At 41.9% G+C, this 19,974-nt stretch overlaps 2 protein-coding genes across 2 annotated transcripts in view; one reads left to right on the plus strand and one right to left on the minus strand.

The window, feature by feature from the left end:
- The window catches only part of LOC116821726 (astacin-like metalloendopeptidase), a 20,451-nt gene extending 5,026 nt beyond the window's left edge, over positions 1 to 15,425 (minus strand). Inside the window, exons 1-9 of the mRNA XM_075064656.1 lie at positions 15,337 to 15,425; positions 15,137 to 15,161; positions 12,692 to 12,829; positions 10,931 to 11,070; positions 10,332 to 10,527; positions 5,871 to 5,952; positions 3,438 to 3,565; positions 3,048 to 3,163; positions 1,701 to 1,926 (exon numbers count right to left, since the gene is read on the minus strand). Of these exons, the coding sequence (XP_074920757.1) occupies positions 1,701 to 1,926; positions 3,048 to 3,163; positions 3,438 to 3,565; positions 5,871 to 5,952; positions 10,332 to 10,527; positions 10,931 to 11,070; positions 12,692 to 12,829; positions 15,137 to 15,161; positions 15,337 to 15,405 (1,120 nt within the window). The 5' untranslated portion in view covers positions 15,406 to 15,425. The remainder of the gene's footprint in view (positions 1 to 1,700; positions 1,927 to 3,047; positions 3,164 to 3,437; positions 3,566 to 5,870; positions 5,953 to 10,331; positions 10,528 to 10,930; positions 11,071 to 12,691; positions 12,830 to 15,136; positions 15,162 to 15,336) is intronic.
- Positions 1 to 19,974, plus strand: part of PRDM11 (PR/SET domain 11) — a 276,782-nt gene that overhangs the window by 171,846 nt on the left and 84,962 nt on the right. The gene's annotated exons all lie outside the window — the stretch shown is intronic.

The raw sequence follows: 19,974 nt of genomic DNA on the forward strand, positions 1-19,974 counted from the left end.
TCGAGCTTGCTTGCCCCTGGAAATTTCCATTACATGCATCCGACGAAGTGGGTATTCACCCATGAAAGCTCATGCTCCAAAACATCTGTTAGTCTATAAGATGCCACAGGACTCTTTGCTGAAATTGCAAGAAAGTAGCTAAGGAGTCAGATCCTGGGTAAAATTTGCTTTTGAAAATTATGCCTAGTATCACAGTCCTACAGCAAGGGAGAGTGACAAACATAGGAGGGAAGTGGGAGGGAACAAACTGCTGGCTACAACAGTAATTAAAATAAATGTTTTTTTCCTTTTGTGAAAAGTCAAACAGTGAAGTGTCCTCCACTTTTCCCCATAAAAAACAAAGTTACATTTTGGAGTTGAAGTAATAATAAATAGTAATGATCTTACTTTATTTGGTGCCTTTCCTTCCATAGCACTTCACTAATGACTGAGAAACTATAGCCATCAAGTAGCTTATTTCCCCACTGCTCCCCCCAAAATACAGTAACCTCTCAAGTGAAGCTGGGAGGTCCTAAACACACACACACACGTGTTAAAATGAGGAAGTAAAAGATTACCAAAGCCAAGGGAAAGTACAGGAAAAGTTTAAATAGGCAGCCTATAATTACTTCCTCTGAAACTTTGCCAAGACATTGGGGTTAGTATCTTGTCTTAGGTAAAGTGCCATGGGACCTTCAATAACCACCAAGTGGCCAGGACCTTGGTTTTACATCTTATTGGAAAGAATTCTCTACAGTACCCTCTGGCATCAAACTGTATCATTGGTTTAGCATTGACTTGGGGGTCAGATGGCCACCTGTCGAAGCACCAAAACCACTTTCTGCTGCACCTGGATGTTTCTTGGGGGGTCTCCCCTGTTCAAATACTAACAGGGCCGTATCCTACTTAGTTTGTGTGGTAAGCCCAGACCTCACTAGGGGGTAAGTCCACAGATAAGCTGACTTGAACCAACCTAGAAAATGATAGGCCTGGAACCTGTAGACCCTAGACATCCCTTTTCTCCCTGTCTCTGTCCCCCACCTCCGCCTAAATTGTTAAAAATACTTTCTATGTGGCCAGAGCTGGCTCCAGGTTTTTTGCTGCCCCAATCAAAAAAAAAAAACAAGCCGGGAGGGGGACAGAGTGCCGCTCCGAAGCAAAAAACAAACAAACAAACAAAAAAAGGCTGAAGTACTGCCCCTTGCAAAGGCCATCCCAACCACATGCTTGGAATGCTGGTGCTTAGAGCCGGCCCTGTATGTGACCCCTACTTTCTACCTTGTCATTCATGAGATCTAAAATTGCATAGATATCCAAATGGCTAGTGGAGTGTTCTGCAGCCACTCTTCACTCTGGCTAGTAGCTCCTACTGCTCAGTTCCTTTTTTTTAAACAGGTAGCTGTAAAGACCTCAACTAGCCCAACAAGGCTTCCTCGGCCTCCAGAAGAATGAGTGAGACCTGAAAGCTGCTCGTATGAGGGCCAGGTAGGGTCCTATTTTTCTTTTTTTTCTTCATTCCCAGCTCCACAAGCTGCTGGCTTTGAACAGTTCTTATGGATGGTGGAAGGGATAACATAGAAAAAAGAGTTTACCACCAAAAATTCAAATATAGAAAAACACATTTTACAAAATTCCACAAAAAGTTCAGTTTTGCACATAAATATTTTCTAAGCAAAAATTAGAAATGTCACCAAGCTCTGTAAATGAGGTACTGTCCGCACCCTGGCTATAGGAGGCTTGGAAACCTGTTGCTGCAGTAGCCTCATCGCTCACAAACTCTACAAGCATCACATTTCTAGAAGCCACCAATGAGGGTAAGGACCCCATCCCACACAACTTGTCCAGTAAGACACTGGAATTCCTGCTGCTTCCATCATAAATTCTGATGTAGTCTGAGGTACAGTCTGGAGAAGGCTGAAGATCAAAAGCATCAAACTGCAGGAAAACCTGAAGAAGAACAAGAAAATTAAACACTTCAAATCTGCCCTGACTTCTACTCATTTCCATCCTTATTTGACCCTGACCTACATCCCGTGTCTGTGTGTGGATTTCAGTGTGAATCTGTTTGTCAAAGAGGATCTTGGCTGAAATCCTGAGCTCCTTATACTGTCCTCCCTTCTCAGGAGAGCTCTCCTTTCTTGTCATCAGGAGACTTGCCTCCATCCCCCTCTTCTTACCCTTTCTTTACCCTCCCCTCTCTTCAGTGGTGCCTCTTCCATCTCTCTAGTCCCCTCCACCTACCTTCAGTAATGACACCCCACAGAGACCCTTCTGCTCCTTGCCTACCTTTCATTCGCTGCCAGCCTGCTCTCCCCAGTGCTTCACCTTGCCAGTGCTGCTTCAGTCCCCACTTTCATGTCCCCAGCCACTTCTCTATGCTACATGCCCATGAAGCTTCCTGGTTTGACAAGAACAGCAGGACCAAGTATAGAAAAACAGAGAGTGAGGGACTGGACTTGCATGACCATCTCATCTGGATTCCACCTCTCAGTAGCCAGAGAGATTCCTCTCTCCCTCCCACAGTTCCCCAGAGTGGCCAAAGGAAAACCCTGGAAAGTAGTAAATCTTTGTACCTAGAACCTGATTCAGAGCTCATTTACACTAATGTAAATCAGAGTAAACCCACTGACATCAGTAGCGTTACACCAGTATAAAACTGATATATATGAGAGCAGAATCAGACCCCAAAAGGGTTATGTTGTTAACCAGTGCATTGGAAAGTGATATATTATCTCATAGATGTTAAGGTCAGAAGGGACCATTAGATCATCTAGTCTGACCACAAGCATATCAAAGGCCATTAAGTTTCACCCAGTTACTCAGGCACTGAGCCTAATATCTTGTTTGGCTAAAGCATATCTTCTGGAAAGGCATCCTGTCTTGATATAAAAACATCAAGAGATGGAGAATCCACCACTTCCCTTGTAGTTTGTTCCAATGGTTAATCACTGGCACAGTTAAATATTTAATATATAATACTATTAAAATTATGACATACAATAGCAATCTGATAAAGAATGCCATATATTATTAACACCTATTCAAACCTTTTTTCTAACAAAAATCACCTGATGCTGTGGGATGCGAATGAGCCACAGACAGTTGCTGTTGTCTGGATAAGAAGATGGATAATTGACAGATGAGAAGGTGTCAGCAGGTTTATGCAGCACATTGCTACAGCAATCTGAAGAACAAAAGAAAACAGTTGTAAAGAAAATGAAAGATGCAGAGAAATCCTCTTCAAGGGAAAATCCAGTCACAGCTATCTCCATCCATTAATGGCTGTTAAATTTATAAAAGAGAAATTAATTGCCATGTTCACAAATGTGTCAATGCTCATCTACTAAACGCATTAAATAGCTGTAAGCAAAATAATGGAGCTAGTAAAATAAGCTAGAAGGAAATTAGCAGCTACCATAAAGTTTCTTAATTAAGCACATAGTATTTGGAGCACTTACTGCAGCTATAGAGCTTGTTGATTTTAGCCACGTCGAGATTACTCAGTCCCTCTCTCTGTCCGATGGGTACAGAGGGATCAGGAATCGGTACAATAGTTGCTTTCCCAGAGGTGTTAGAGAAGTCATATCTGCAGAAGCAGGGGAAATCATGGGTCTAAGTCAAATCCCACTTTAAGTGATGCATTTGTATTGTTGTGGAAAATATTCTAAGTAACATTTGCCTAAGATTCTGAAGAGATTAAATAGGAAAGGGCAAGCAAAGAGCCTTCGCAGATATCTCAGGAAGAACACTGAGGAGCAGCTTTGTGTCCAGAAACACTGAAATGAAAAAACAAGGGGAGAATGTATTGTTTGGGGGATGACTCCTTCCAAACCTTTCATTAGAGTGAAATCTGTGTCCCAACCAGAATGCTCTGAAGAGCAAGGTTGCTGTCTGAGCCCCTGATTCTTTGAATATTTGAAACTGCTACTCACTGTCTCTTGCCTCTAGCTAGACAGGATTTATTTATCTTAATTACTGGTTTGCTTTGGGGAAAATGCTCCGAAATTTGCTGCCTGTTAGTGCAAATGTGGGGCAAGGTGCCTCCCACAGGCTTCTGTGTTAAGGGCTAAATTGTAGGATTAAGCCATGAGCCAAGATAATACACAATTTTCACAAAGTACTACACAACATCCTGAGGATGCAAGAGGAATCCTCCTAAGTACTGTTGCATAAGTGAATTAGGGATCTAATTAATAGCCCAGCCCCGAGAACACTGCAGAGGCTGGCTTAGAGAACAGACTTGGTAGTGCCAGACCTGACATTATGGCCATATAAGGCCTCTACTGTAAGGTGTCACAGCTCAGGGCAATAATACCAGACATGCCAAATCCATGAAAAAAATGCAGAAATTAGGCTTGTTTTTGGCTTAATTGGCTTGTGAGTTGTTTGTTGGCTAGTTTTTAGCTCGTAGTTTGTTGTTGCTTGTTGCTTCCTTTTTTTTTTTTTTGATCGGCTCCTGGCAAGGAGGAAAAAGGGGCAAGCAGGGGAGAGAGTCAGGAGTGCACAGTGGGCCCACCACAGTCCCAGACTGCACGCTGGCGGGATCTAGTCACATAGAGTGTTGAGGTTCTTAGGGATGGGCTTGTTTTGGCCTTGTTTTGAAATGGGATTAACTTTGTTTTCGGCTTATTGTGAAAGTCGTGGTGCTTATTTACTGCATGAAAGTTGGCAACTGTGTACAGCACCTGTATTCCCCCTCAGTGGTCCACCAAGGGCACCCACTCTTAGGCTTCTAGCTCCACAACCATTGCCTTCCTTTCTATCTCCCTTCTGACTGGAGTATTTTGAAGCTGCACAATTCCCTGTCCTGTCTGTATTTCCCAGCACAGACTGGTTGCCTAATGACATCTGCTTGCTTTCTCTTCAGAGGCAGATAAGAGATAACAATTGCTACAATTATAAGGTACCACACAGTACTTCTTAGGCAAGCCTGATTTAATCTTATGGTAAAAAGAACTACAGAGAAAACACATTAAAAACAATAAAAGAACCTACATGCATATGAATAAGTTTACCAGAGTTCATTGTAATACGGATTCTGGCAGGAGCAGTCCTTCCTCCTCTAACTCAACGGACTCCTTGTAGATGCAAGTTCATCACAGCTTCAGCTCAGAACAAGCACATAGTCATGTTGGACCCTGGAGAATCAAGTCTGAACTAGTGTATAGATAAGCCTCTCCAGTTTCACAGGTTGGCTTTGGAGGGGGAAATTTACATCCCCTAAACCCCAGTTATTTCCTAAGAAATCCACTTCACATACATTGTACCAAAAAATCCTTTGAAGTTCCAATCCCACAACTGTACATAAAGACTTGCATTTTTACATGAAATTGTCAGTCTGTCACATAAGGTACGAATGCAGTGAGAAGAAATGTTACTCCACTGTCTTTCTCTTCCAGCCCTATCCCTCTTTACCTTTGCCAGGGCTAAGTCAGAGAGTAGGAATAGATTCCCTTCATGATGAGTGTTCCTGCATTTCTGCGCGTACGTCTACACTTCAGGCTGGAGGTGTAAATTCCAGCTTGAGGAGACGTATCACATGTGATCAAACTAGTGCACTAAAATTGGAGTAGTTGCGGTAGCAAGAGAGCTAGCCACCCAAGTACGTGTCTGGAATCTCAGACAGGACTGTGCTCAGGGCGAATAGCCTCTATTGTAGTTCATGCCGCCATGGCTATACTGTTTGTTTGTTATGAGTGTGCTAGCTTGATCGGAGCTAGCGCGGCTATGTCTCCTCAAGTTGGAATTTACACTTCAGCTTGGAGTATAGACATACCTTAAGTGAATAGCAATAGCCATGCCCTAGAAAGAGCAATTCTGTCTCCTAAGTCTGAATAGGAGATTAGAGCCCTGCTTGCATCTATGAAAGGAAGCCCCAGACTCCAACTTACAAGCCGTAGTGCATCACTGAGGAATAGTCGTAGGGAAGACCCAGGTTATTGGAATTCACTTTCCCAAAGTTCCCTTGTTCCCCTGTAAGATATGAGAGCAACATTTCAACCATAACAGCACAGGATAGGATCCTAGTGAAAATGTTCCTTCAGTCTAAGATACTTATACCCCACCTACACACTACTGTAATACAGGGATAGGCAACCTATGGCACACATGACAAAGGCGGCACGTGAGCTGATTTTCAGTGGCACTCACACTGCCTGGGTCCTGACCGCTGGTCCAGGGGGCTCTGCATTTTAATTTAATTTTAAATGATGCTTCTTAAGCATTTTAAAAACCTTATTTACTTTACATACAATAATAGTTTATATATATCTATATATACATGTCATAAACAGATAGCTAAGGGTTAATGTCTCTTTCACCTGTAAAGGGTTAACAAACAGTGACCTGCAACACCTTACGCGAGGACCAATCAGGAGACAAGATACTTTCAAATCTCGGTGGGGGAAGCTTCGTTTGGTTTTTGGGTTTTACTTTTTCTCTCTGAGTCCTGAAGAGGACTAGACGTGCAACCAGGTTTCTTGCCATCTCCCTGCTACAGTCTCTTATATATTCAGAATAGTGAGTATTGAGTAGTTAGAGGCACTTTATTGTTTTAGTGTTTCTGTATTTCCCATCTGTTGATCTGCTGGTAGAGTTTAATGTGTATTTGGCTGAAGTATTTTAAATGTATTTCTGCTGGAGCAGACTTTTTCTCTATGTGTTTATAAGCTGAAAGACCCTGTATTTACCATCTAGATTTACAGAGATAACTTTTTACTTTTTTTTTCTTTCTTTTATTAAAGTTTTTTTTTAAGACGCTGTTTGATTTTCCTAGTTGTAGGCTCAAGGGAATTGAGTCTGTACTTACCAGAAGAAAGAAGGAGGGGGAAGGGGGGATCCATTTGTTAGATTCATGGAGCTTGAATCTGTATTGTCCTCTGGGTGAGGTGGAAAGCCTCTGTTTAAGATTCAAGAGTTGAATCCCAGTGATCTTATAGGGTTAACCAGGGAGGAAAGCCTAGGAGAGCATAGTGAGGAAGAGTGACTTTCCTTGTATTTAAGATCCAGGGGGTCTGGTCTTGGGGGTCCCCAGGGAAGTTTGGTGGAGGACCATAGTTTATCAGGCACTCAGAGTCCTGATTGGTGGCAGCGTATCAGATCTAAGCTGGTAATTAAGGTTAGAGGAATTCATGTTAGTACCTCATTTTTGGACTCTAAGATTCAGATTGAGGAAAAAATACTATGACAATACAGACTTATAGAAAGAGACCTTCTGAAAATGTTAAAATGTATTCTGGTACACAAAACCTTAAATCAGAGTGAATAAACGAAGATTCGGCACAGCACTTCTGAAAGGTTGTCGACCCCTGCTGTAATATCTAAGACCTTCACAACTTGTAATGTATTTATCCTCACCACAGCCCTGGGAGGTAGAAAAGTGCTCTTATTCCCATTTTACACATAAGGAATTAAGGCATAGAAAGACTAACTGACTTGACAAGGTCACACAGGAAGTCTGAGGCAGAGCAGGGCGGTCTAAATCCTAGGCTTAGTGCCAAAACCACTGGGCCATCCTTCCTTTCTCCTTCACCCTTTGACATGAGTTTTTCTGTTATTGTTACTAGTGGCTGGCAAAGCAGGAACCACTTGGACAAGTCCCCCACATTGATGCTTATCAGAAATTCATCACAGTTATCTGAGTCTCTTGAGTCTGAGTCTGCAACACTGGGCCAGAGAGCTTGAAGTTAAAACCAGTCTCTTCATTTAGCATTTTCACTCCTGGTCCAATCCAGGACTATGAAATGCAGGGAAAATCCAAAAATGAACAACAGATGAGGGAAAAAAACATAACTGAACTTTTTTATAGCTCAAAAAACTGATTTGAGGTTTGGGGAAAGGTTCAGGCTGGTTCTTATCAGCATTGATTCAGGCCAATCTATAGTTTCATGATAATTTCCATTTGCTCCATTTATAGCCAAGAGGAGAGGAGTGAAAAGCTGCTATAGTTTACTGTGATTTCCGCCCCCTCCCCATGCTGTTCTCTTTTATTAACCAGCAGATATGAAAGGGCTTCAGCATCAGTTGTTTATATAGAAATGTCAAAACCATGTTAGCAATAAATCCTTTGCCTTTCTCTAGCACCCTCCATCCATGGATCTCAAAACACCTTTACACACGTTCATTAATTCTCTTAATCAAGTCCCCTGTGAGTTAAGTTAGTACAATTCCATTTTACAGTTGGGATAACTGAGGCATATGGCCAAAAATTTCTCTTAAATTGTAAAGTTTACCACATTCCTTCATATTATATTCACTTCAGAGAGCTGAAGGTGTTCAGCACCTTTTAAAATAAAGACACTTGTTCAGGTGCTTAAATGCGGGTTTCAATGCCTGACTGCAGGCACCCAAATGTAAATATTTTGGCTTAAGTGACTTGTTCAAGGTCACACAGGTAGTCAGTGGCAGAGCCAGGAATAAAACCCAGATCTCGTCAAGCATAAGATCTTTCTTCCTCTCATGATAAACTGCCCTGAGTCGCTTACCAACATTTACAGAGAAAAACTTAAAAAAAAAAAGAAAGTAAAGCAGATTCTTTTTAGCTGAATGATGAGGCAAACAAATGTAAACAATAACGTATAATTTGGGGAGTCTTATGGACAGAGGGAAAAGAGTACCTAGGTGCCAGCTCAGAAAAACATTTCAGAAATGTGCTTAAGTCCATCTGTGTTCAGCAATGCATTTAAGCATGTGATTAAAGGTAAGCATATGCTGAAGTAATTTGCTGAATTGGGGCCCCAGAACCTAAACACTATAAGCAAGAAGAAAGAGCTAAAACAGAAGTTCTGGCCTAAGGACAGAACAGTATCTTGTATTAAAAAAAAACTGAGAAAAATAAGCCAAGTTTCAAGTATCTAAGTGGACTGCAACAAAACAACAGGCAATATGTTGTCAAAGCAAAGAAATGGGAAAACTTCCAAGGTGAACTGTAGGGTTTAAAAAAAAAAAAAAAAAAGCAATACTGAAACCCTGGGAAAAAATAGGTGGGAGAGCTGGGAAATTGCAAAAGATCTCAGGGTATGATCCTGCACTATTAAAGTCAATGGGAATTCTGCCTTTGACATCCATGGGAAAAGGAATAGGGCCCTCTTCAGAGCTCTTTTTCAGGTCTGAGAAGGGTATGTGGTTCAAAAGCTTCTCTCTCTCATCAACAGAAGTTGGTTCCATAAAAGATATTACTGCACCCATCTTGTCTCTTTAATATCCTGGGACCGATACGACTACCCTGACACTGTATACTAACTCCTTCTTTGTCATTTTTATGATGTAAAGAAGAGTTTACAAAAAAAAGAGTAATAACTATAAAGACCTGTGAAGCCACCAGCTCAGCTCAGTGGTTTGAGCCTTGGCCTGCTAAACCCAGGATTAAGAGCTCAATCCCTGAGAGGGCCATCTGGGGCAAAATCAGTACTTGGTCCTGCTAGTGAAGGCAGGGGGCAGGACTTGCTGACCTTTCAGGGTCCCTTCCAGCTCTAGGAGATAAGTATATCTCCATCTATTAGAGGGGGGAGGGATAGCTCAGTGGTTTGCACATGAACCTACTAAACCCCAGGGTTGTGAGTCCAATTCTTAAGGAGGCCATTTAGGGAGCTGGGGCAAAAATCTGTCAGGGATAATACTTGGTCCTGCCTAGTAAAGGGAGGGGGCTGGCCTTGACAACCTGTCAAAGTCCCTTCCAGCTCTATGAGATAGGTATATCTCCATTTTTTATTATTATTAATCTCTCACTGTCTCTGGGAAACTCCAGGGCTAGAGCCCTTCTTTTTGTTAGCCTTGTCCTCACAGCATCCAGGTTGGTTGTCCTTTCATTATGAGCCCTGATTCTGATCTCATCTACATTGGTGTAAATCAGGAATAACTACACTTGAGTCAGTGGGATTGCACCACTGTCAGATGGGTGTGAATTAAATCAGAACCAAGTCTACTACCTTTGGTCAAACTTTGGATTTTTAGCCCCTTCTCTTAAGTGTCTCCTCTTTATAATTCACTGTAAAGCACCACAGAACCCTATGGCATTATATAAATAGCAAATAATTATAATATCTTGCGAGAGACAACCTCTGATGTCTAAGCACAAGATAATGCAATTGAAATTTACTCAGGATAATGTGGCAATGGCTGAAAACTTGTGGTGCAAACTGTTTTAGAGTCTGATGGAGAAAACATGCTCATGTCCCACTCACAGGGAAAGGCACATATATTTCAATGTGTCTGAGAAGGAAGAATCAAATAATACATTTGCTGAAGTAATTTGTCATTATTTGGTATTCTGTTCCCCAGTCCCATTGTAAAGATGTAAAGAATTAGGATAAGCACTGTTACTATCACCATCAACACCACTCCCTTGGACATACCTGCCATAATGTATTGCCACATGATCTTAACATAATTGTCCCGGTCACTCCGGGCCTGTTCATGTAAAAAACCCAGCGCATGGTTCATTTCATGTTGAATTGCTCCTTTACTCATGCAGCCTGTTTTCATCAGGCCCACCTGCTGCATACCTCCAATCTTTCCAAAGTGAGACCAGCAGCTGAAAAGAATATGCAACTAATAACCAAAGACGTCACATGCAACAAGCTATAGTCACATAGATTAAAAGCAACGTAATCAATCAAGTATCAGAGGGGTAGCCATATTACTCTGGACCTGTAAAAGCAGCAAAGAGTCCTGTGGCACCTTATAGACTAACAGACATATTGGAGCATAAGCTTTCGTGGGTGAATACCCACTTTGTCGGATGCATCAACCAAATCAACCAAAAATTTTGGGTAATTAACCAAAAATACCAACAAAAAGAAAAAAATGAAAAATTGTATGAGCTCTGGCAACTCACTATCTTAATCACAGACACCTGAAGTTTGCTACCAGCTGGGACTATTTAAATCCAGGTCAAGCAGGAAAGAAAGAAAACTGAAGAATAGGTTAGGAAATTATCCATGCTTCTAGTCACAATTAGGACTGATGGAACTGATCTCTCCCCAGGTACAATGCTTATGTAGTTGGTTTCTGTTGTGTGATTTATAAACTGGACACAAGTCAGGGTTGTGAACTCCTGCATTGCTTCAACAATCCAAGTCCTCTCTTCCACAGCTAGGAAGAAAAGGGAGAATGTGTAACCATGGCATTTTGATTATTATGTGGCAGTCCACTCCACTAAATCTCTGCATCTAGTTATTTTCTTATCACAGAAGTCAAATTGGATAAGAGTGCAGAGGGTTAAGGGGTCTTCAAAGTGATTAGGGAAGTAATAATAATTATACTTATCCCTTATGTACATTGCCTTGCATGATGAAAGCACTATACAGGCAATGAAATGTAGGTAGGTCAGTATTATTATCTCCATTAGACAGATGGAGAAACTGAAACAGAGAGGTTAAGGCCAAAATAGTCAGTCTGGGGTGTGTAAATTAGACAGCTGACTATATTTAGGCAGCTAAATAAAAGCAGCTTGTTTATCACAGATACTGAACACCTGCAGCTCCCACTGAAGTCACATAAAGCAGCAGGTGTTCAGCATGCCTGAAAATCAGAGCATTTTTATTAATGCCTAAACATTCCTTTAAGTGCTTGACTATATTTGAAACTTTTGGCTTAGGTCAGCCCCCTTAGTTACAACCCACTTTTCAAAATTTGTCCCACAACAATGTTGTGTCTCAGTTTCCCCATCTGCAACATTACAGTAAATAATCCTTACCTAGCCACAGGGTTGTTGTAAAACTGAATTAATTACTGGACACAGTCATGCCTCTGCATCACTGCACCCCCTTGCCTCAAAAGGGGGTTCTGCAGGTCCAGGGATATGCAAATAAGAAAGGGATGAGGAATAAGTGGGACAGTTGTACGGATAAGTGGACCCACATTGTCCACATGCCCCCAAATGGCACCACAGTGATTCTCAAGAAAAGTTAACCCAGACTCAGGCTGTGTTAAATGTCCATGCCTCTTCCCCTGAAAGTGAGAATAACTCTTTAGGAGGGGTCCCTAGGGAAGTCACTCGTGGTTGCAGACCAGGAAGTGCTGCTTCAAAGGAATCAATCTGCAAGGGAGCAGGGTAGTCTAAGGGGCACAGAGCTCATATGAAGACAGAGCTTCTATAGAGATCTTCCAGGTTAAGGCACCAGTTCTGCAGCCTGTTCCACAAATCCACTGACTGACCCCCTGATCCACTGACTCCAGCAAAACAATTAGGAAGAAATCTCTCCAGGAAAAACCTCATGGAGATTTCCTTTGTCTTTTCCTCTTCTGCACCGTTTCCCATGGAAGAGGACAATCAGGCCTTACTGTTGGTATGGCTCTTTCTGAGATCCTTCCATAAAAACTAGTATGCGCAGACAAAATATTTATTATTAAAAGTAATAATATATTAATACAAATATATTTGCTGAAATAACAGATTAGACATAGACACATCGTTTGGTCCATAGCTGTTAAATGTCAGTAACTATAGACTAGTATGTATGAATCCATTGGTATTTATGTAACTAAATACTGTCAATTAAATATCCATTTTACTAAATATCCATTTTACTAAATTATATACAATTTTAGCCAAACTGTCCTAGGAGCAGCTGATGGGAAGGGTAATAGTCATAAAGGCTGCCTTGGGTTAAAATCACTTTTGACACATGATACAGAGATACCATGAAATAAGCCTCAAAATTTGGTGTTAAAATCCATTCTAATTTCATAGGTACATTTACACGTGACTTACAAAACTCTGTAGAAACATTAACTGGGACGTTGACTAGCCCATTACGGGACTTGGGCCAGAAGCAGCTGCTGTCACAGTTTATGGCATTGCGTTTTCTTCTCAAGACAATGTCACCTTCATGCAGAGTTGTATCACTGTCTAGGCAGACAAAGAAATAAAGAACATACTAGACATGGGAAATGAGGTGATCTTTCAAAGGCACAAATAGGAATTTGGTAGCCAACTCCCAATGACTTTCAGTGTGTGTTAGGCACCTAACTGCCCATTTTGTCTTAGAAAATGTCCTCTGAGTGAGAAGTTATTTCTAACAATCTACCAAAAGGATTAGTAAATATGTTTGTGTGGAAAATAGGCAGCAGGTTTAAAACAAACAAAAGGAAGTATTTTTTTCACACAACGCACAGTCAACCTGCCAGAGGATGTTTTGAAGGCCAAGACTATAACGGGGTTCAAAAAAGAACTAGATAAGTTTGTGGAGGATAGGTCAATCAATGGTATTAGCCAGGATGGACAGGGATGGTGTCTCTAGCCTCTGTTTGCCAGAAGCTGGGAATGGATGACAGGGGATGGATCATTTGATGATTACCTGTTCTGTTCATTCCCTCTGAAGCACTTGGCATTGGCCACTGTCGGAAGACAGGATACTGGGCTAGATAGACCTTTGGTCTGACGCAGTATGGCTGTTCTTAAAATAAACTGTGATGTGCTGGGACAGGTGAGGCCTTCCTGACCTCCAGTGAAGAAAATATGATAACGTATAGGCCACTGCACTCTTTTAATCAATGACATTCTGTCATGTGAATGACAGTGTATACATTTGCTAAAGGAGCTTTGGGATCCTTCAGCATGGAAGTCACTTTAGACATGTAAGGCATTGCTCTCCTTCACTGAGACTTGCAGAGCAAAAGAAAAGTCTTAACTGGCATCCAGAAAGATCTGCTAAACTGTCCAAGAGACACTACTGTCTCTAAGGGGATTATTCAATGTGTGCTCCTAATTAGTCTCCAGGTTAACTTGTGAAGTATCACATGACATCATAATATGTCCCCCAGTTCTGACTTCCAAATCTCCACTGCTATTCCCATCCTGTGTTTCTCAGGGGCAGTAATTATCAATTATTGCACCAAATACATGTGTAGTTTTGTGCGAGCACACAAAGAAGTTACAATGTCACACAGGAAAGATAAAAAGGGACAGCACAGGTGAATGAGTAACCCCCAAGTGTGGAGAGTGGCCCGAGGAGAAGGTAGAGACAAAAGACTAAATTCAGCTCTGGCATAAGCAGACTCATCTGCCACTGATGTTGAAGACAGCTGAGCTTACTTACATCAAGGCTGAATCTGGCCCAGTGTCAGACAGCCAGGATAGGGATCACTTATATAAAAAGGGTGAAGAGACTCTGTTCTCTTCTTTTACTGGTCGTATTCATTGACAAAATAGCATACCTTGGGGGCAATTATTCAGTAACCCTGCTTGATTTCCTTATCATACCAACATAAATCATCAAGTTAATGTGAGTTTCAAAGATACAATTGGATTTGTTTTCCAGGGCCCACCATTAGGCACTGACACAGAGGATTATTTTTGAAATAAAAAATTATGGCCAAAATTTTCAAGCCTAAGTCCCTAAAATTGGACTGAAATTATAGTAGTAGCCTAACCTGCAGAGGTCCTGAACAACTCCAGCTCCCATTGAAGTCAACAGGACCTGCAGGTGTGATTCATCACCTTGGAAAATCTCCATAATCACTTATATTTAGGCCCCTAAATATGGATTTAGAAGGCATCCAAGTCTGAAAATTTTAGCCTATGTGCCCTATTCTCCTCCCAGTTATAGCACTGTAAATCAGAGGTAGCTTTTTTGAAGTGATAGGAGTTATACTAGTATGAGCCATGTATAACAGAGTGGAAAATCAGGCCTGAAGTACTTAAGTGTATGGAATGAAAAGGACAAGCTTAGCCATAAGAACCCCGAGTAGTTATAGATATCAGGAATGGCAATATACAAAAACCTGTAGGAGAGCACTTCAAGCTCCCTGGCCACACTATAGCAGACCTTAAGGTGGCCATCCTGCAACAAAAAAACTTCAGGACCAGACTGCAAAGAGAAACTGCTGAGCTTCAGTTCATCTGCAAATTTGACACCATCAGCTCTGGACTAAACAAAGACTGCTCCCTTGGTTTTCACATCTCTACTGCTAGAACAGGGCCTCACCCTCCCTGATTGAACTAACCTCGTTATCTCTAGCTTGCTTGCTAGCATATATATACCTACCCCTGGAAATTTCCACTACCTGCGTCTGACGAAGTGGGTATTCACCCACGAAAGCTCACGCTCCAAAACGTCTGTTAGTCTATAGGGTGCCACAGGATTCTCTGCTGCTTTTACAGATCCAGACTAACATGGCTACCCCTCTGATATAGAATAGTTAAAATCAAACTCACCCATTTCATTATTTCTTGTGGCTACCTGCAAGAGGAAAGGAAATCTTTTAGTATGCACACATCATCAAAAGAAAACTATCATTAGGTAGAATCATAACAAACTCTTGCTACTCTGAAATATTACAACTTATTTTCAGACAGACAGACAGGTTGATCTGCAGAGATGCAAAGTCTAAACTACCATGGCAGCATGAACACACCTGGACAGGTTTACATAGTGCAAAGCTATAGAAAAATGCTAAAAGGGCTGACATTGAAATAAGGTTCATCCTCAAATTTCTGAGCAAGTCCTCTGTGTTCTGGACCTCCGTTCCTCAAAGCCCCAGCTAGTTTACTTGAAAGATGTTTTTATAAGAAAGCTGAGCTTTTAATAAGTGGACCAAACTTAGATAACATGATGTATTTTCACAGAATAAACAAGCTGCAGGAATCCCCAGCGGAGTTATTTATCTTTAGAAAATAGAGGAAGTGGAGCAATAGAAAAGAAAATAAAGTAACCTTTAGATGACTCCAGTTTAACTCTATGAGGATCCCATGAGCTGCCACAGCATTCCCTCATCTCCAATGCAAGGTCTGGGAATCTGAGCAGTCAGGGGCAGGGAGTGGGTGGGTTCATCTTAGGGGAGATGAGCATTCCTCCCTCCCTCATGAAAACACAATTGGAGCCATGCTGTCAGGGAGATGGGACAGAACCACACAGGGTCCAGAGCCTCCGCACAAATAGCCCAATACTCCAGAAGATCCTCAGGATCTTCTAGTTTTGTGGGCCAGATCCCAGGGCAATCTCCACCTCTGACTGTCCTTCAGAGAAGAACTGAGAGGGAGCACTGTGAGGAGAATCTCATATCGTTTCCCTTCCCGTTGGCAGGTTATTTCCAGGTAGAGGAATGATCTGGCTCTGCCAGGCAAACTCCCATTGAAGTGAGAACAAACCAGCTACTTTTTCTATTTGTGAATTTTCAGGAGCAGTTTGACATCATGATTTTAAACTTACTAAAACATCATTAACTCTAGTCACATATTTCTGTGAAGTTTAGGGTTACCTATGCTGTGGCGTTTTCCATACAGCACATAATGCAACGCTGAGGGCCAGACACAAAGAAGCCGAAGCAGAAGACAGCTACCTGGATGGAACAGTTCCTCAGTTTGCTACTCTAGTAGTTGGTGAGCATCCCAAGAGGCTGAAAATCCCAGGCCCATACTCCACACTAGCTGCTGCGGATCTAACTCAGAAACCATATTTCCACAGCTGCACATAAAAAAATGACCAGGGGAGCCAGCAGCAAAAATTATTAAATGCCAAGAACATGGGGAACAAAAGACCAGAGCACCATGTAGAGTGTGAATATGGGTCATTAATCTGAGTGTGCAGCAAGAAGGGCTGGAAGGGACCTTTGAAGTTCTGCCATGAAGTTTTTCATCATCATTCTGTGGAATGCAATTCATAAACCTTTATTGACTCCAGTTGCAGACCATGGGTCAGATTTATCCTTGAAGTCAAGGGAGTTACATCATGAATTAACTCAATTTGTTGATAGCTACAAAGAATCAGATACATCTCCCGGCTTGTCAAGATATGATTCCCCACTCTGAACCTTAGCGTCCAAAAGATGGGGTACCTGCATGAACCCCTCTAAGCTTAATTACTAGCTTAGAAATGATACAGCTGCCACCACCCAAAAATATAGTGTTTTGGGACACTTTCTGGCCCCCAAACCCTTCCCTGGGGACCCCAAGACCCAAACCCCTTGGATCTTAACACAAGGAAAGTAAACCCTTTCCCCACACCGTTTCCTCTCCCAGGCTTCCCCTCCCTGGGTTACCCTGGAGAGACTATACAGATTCAAGCTCCATGAATCTAAGACAAAGAGGAAATTCACCTTCCCTCCTCCTCTTTTCCCCCCACCACTCCCTGGTGAGTTTAGACCCAATCCCCTTGAGTCTTAAACAAGGGGAAAAATCAATCAGGTTCTTAAAAAGAAAAGCTTTTAATAAAAGAAAGAAAAAGTAAAAAATTATCTCTGTAAAATCAAGGTGGAAAAATGTTACAGGGTCTTTCAGCTTATAGAGACTAAAGAAAATCCTCCCCCCAGAACAAATACAAGTTGCAGCAAACAGAAATACAATCCTTCCAGCAAAATACACATTTGCAAATAAAGAAAACAATCAAAAAACTAAACCGCCTTTCTAACTGGTACTTACTAAATTGAACAGAAGAAGCTGTATATACGTCTGGTCTCTCTTAGATCCAAGAGAGAACAAAGAAAAACCCAAAAAGCACAAACAAAGGCTTCCCTCCACCGAGATTTGAAAGTATCTTGTCTCCTGATTGGTCCTCTGGTCATGTGTTAGCCAGGTTTACTGAGCTTGTTAATCCTTTACAGGTAAAAGAAACATTAACCCTTAACCATCTATTTATGACACGGCTAATCAGTGACCCAAAGTCTGTCTAGTACAGCATGGTTAAGCATCTCTCAGAAGTGAATTTCTTTCTGGTACCATCTGTTTGTCTGCAGCAATCTGCTTTCATATTCTGTTATAATAATTTTAAGGGCTGGGTTTCATTACATGCCCAAACAATGTGACTACACCACTGTAGTTTACATTCTCTTTCCTTCCCTCCCTCTTTTCTCTCATCTCTATTGCTCCATGACTCTCTATTTTTAGTCACATAGTCCTTGATTGGATGTAAGTATTATCATTGTTCCTTCTTAGTAACTCTGACATAATGTTAATAATATTTCTGTATTATCTAAAATATTGGAATTGTGTTTGTCCTTATAAAACTGGAATCAGTGTATTCCCCTCTCCTATTTAGACCTGTTCTTCTGCTAGCAGGGGGCCTGTAGGACCTAACATAAACTACTCATTCTGGAAGGGAACGCTAGAGACTACACCTGTTCACAACCCTGAGAGAAATAGCTAGGCTCTTAGCCTTTGTCTACAAAAAGGATTTCCAGACTGGCTCCTGATAAGGCCCCTGTGTAGACCCACCGCTCTCTTCAGCCTCCCCATTGTCCACCTTTAGGCTTGAGCAGGTCATTGCAGGCAATCAACATAGGGTTAACTCAGCTAGGCGCTCCCCTAGGGGGGTTAGTTACACTAGGAATGTGGAGTCTAAATTCCTGGAATAAACATTAGTGAAGTTCCTCAGCCAAACATCACAATAACCAACTACTGGAGAAGTATCACCAAGCAACTCATAAGAAATCCCAACAAAATTTAACACAGTTTTAACATTTCCTCTGTATCGCCATCAAGTCAGGTGCCAAAGTTCTTATTACACCAGGTCTGAAGCAGAAACATAGGGCCCCCTTATTGGTTAGACAATAAGAAGGCAGACACAATCAGTGCCCTCCTTGAATGAGTGTGTTACAGTTCCCACTAGCTTTCATGCAAATTGTGCATGCACATTTCACTCCCCAGTTTACCAGATTAATGGTTCATAGATCACATAAGCCATATATCATTTGTGAAATGGCCACAAAACCACTTTGCCAAATGTTGGGTTCATCTGCCCCTGGAATTCCTGGTGAATTTAGTGCTGGGTGCAAGGTTAAATCAAATAAATTGTCTTATGGACCTACACCCCATAATGAACTTAGCACAGATATTGCTTCCCCGGGAGACAGTCGATATTATGGTAGAGAAACAATGACTAGGTGTTGTGTATCTGTAGGGAGATAAATTTACATTGGTTTCAGACCACAACTTGTTTAAGTGACTTCATTCATACAATTTTAAAATCCACTGATGGTTAAAAAGGGGCTTGGTGAAAGCAAATGATCTTGGTGCTTGTGTGTTTTAGTGACTGGTTCTGGCATGTTCAGCTTGGTGGTTCAGCAACACTTGGGTTTTCTTCTGAGGTTTGAGTTCAGATGGGCTCCAGAACTAAAAATGAAATTCAGAGGGAAACCACAGCAGATTCCACAGGCTGTGTCACAAAACTCACTAAACTCCCTCACGGTCTTCTCAAGACAAGCTGTTCTCCATTCTTACCTTCAGCCATCTTATCCTGCAGGTGGTTCCACCATCTGGCTCTTCCGCAGACAGCTGGCAAGCCCTCTACTTAATTCTACTCTGCAGCATTTTCTGGAGGAGGAAGCAGTCACTCACCACTGCTTTCTGTAGCACTGAGACCAGAAAATTCCTTCACAGCTACTTCTCTACTACCATCCCTTAAACTGTGGGCTAAGTGTCTCTCCAGAGTCCATGGGGATGCAGGGAAATCCCCAATGGGCAGTCCTCAGTTCTTAGCAAATGGCGCAGGAGGGATTTTGGTGGCATGGGCCCATTGGTTGGCCTTTCCTTCCAAGGTGGCAATAAAGGTGGTGGGCTAACAGGCTGCCCAGGGAATTCCAGAACCTGAAGCCAGGGGGACTTTGCCTGGCAGATGACTAGAGCTAATGGGGGTGCCTGGGGCTTGTTGGAGGAGATTGTGGTGAGGAGGTTCCTGCCCCACATATGTTGGTTTCAAAAGATCCCCCAAGTCAGGTGAAACTCACCTGCTTCTATTTTTCTGCCCTAACTGGAAATTTCCAGAGATTCATTGAGCCTCTCACTTCACCCACAGGAATGTTCTTCACAGAAGATTCAGGCAGGCAATTTTTACCTTGTTTGTAGTATTGTTACAAGTAATTTGTGCATCTCTAAGTTAAAGGAGGTTTTATTATTATTTAATAGTCTGATAGAAATATTTAATGCTTTGTTACTGGTGGAGTTTTTTGCGACTGGCTGCAGGTGTAGAATTTTTCGGAAGGCCTGCCATGGTGGCTTCTATACATTGGTCTCCAAGGTATGAGCCACATGGAACTAATCTGTCTTATATTTCCTCTGAT

The sequence above is a fragment of the Chelonoidis abingdonii genome, chromosome 4 (genome assembly GCF_003597395.2).
Source record: "Chelonoidis abingdonii isolate Lonesome George chromosome 4, CheloAbing_2.0, whole genome shotgun sequence".
In the NCBI taxonomy this organism is placed as follows: Eukaryota; Metazoa; Chordata; order Testudines; family Testudinidae; genus Chelonoidis; species Chelonoidis abingdonii.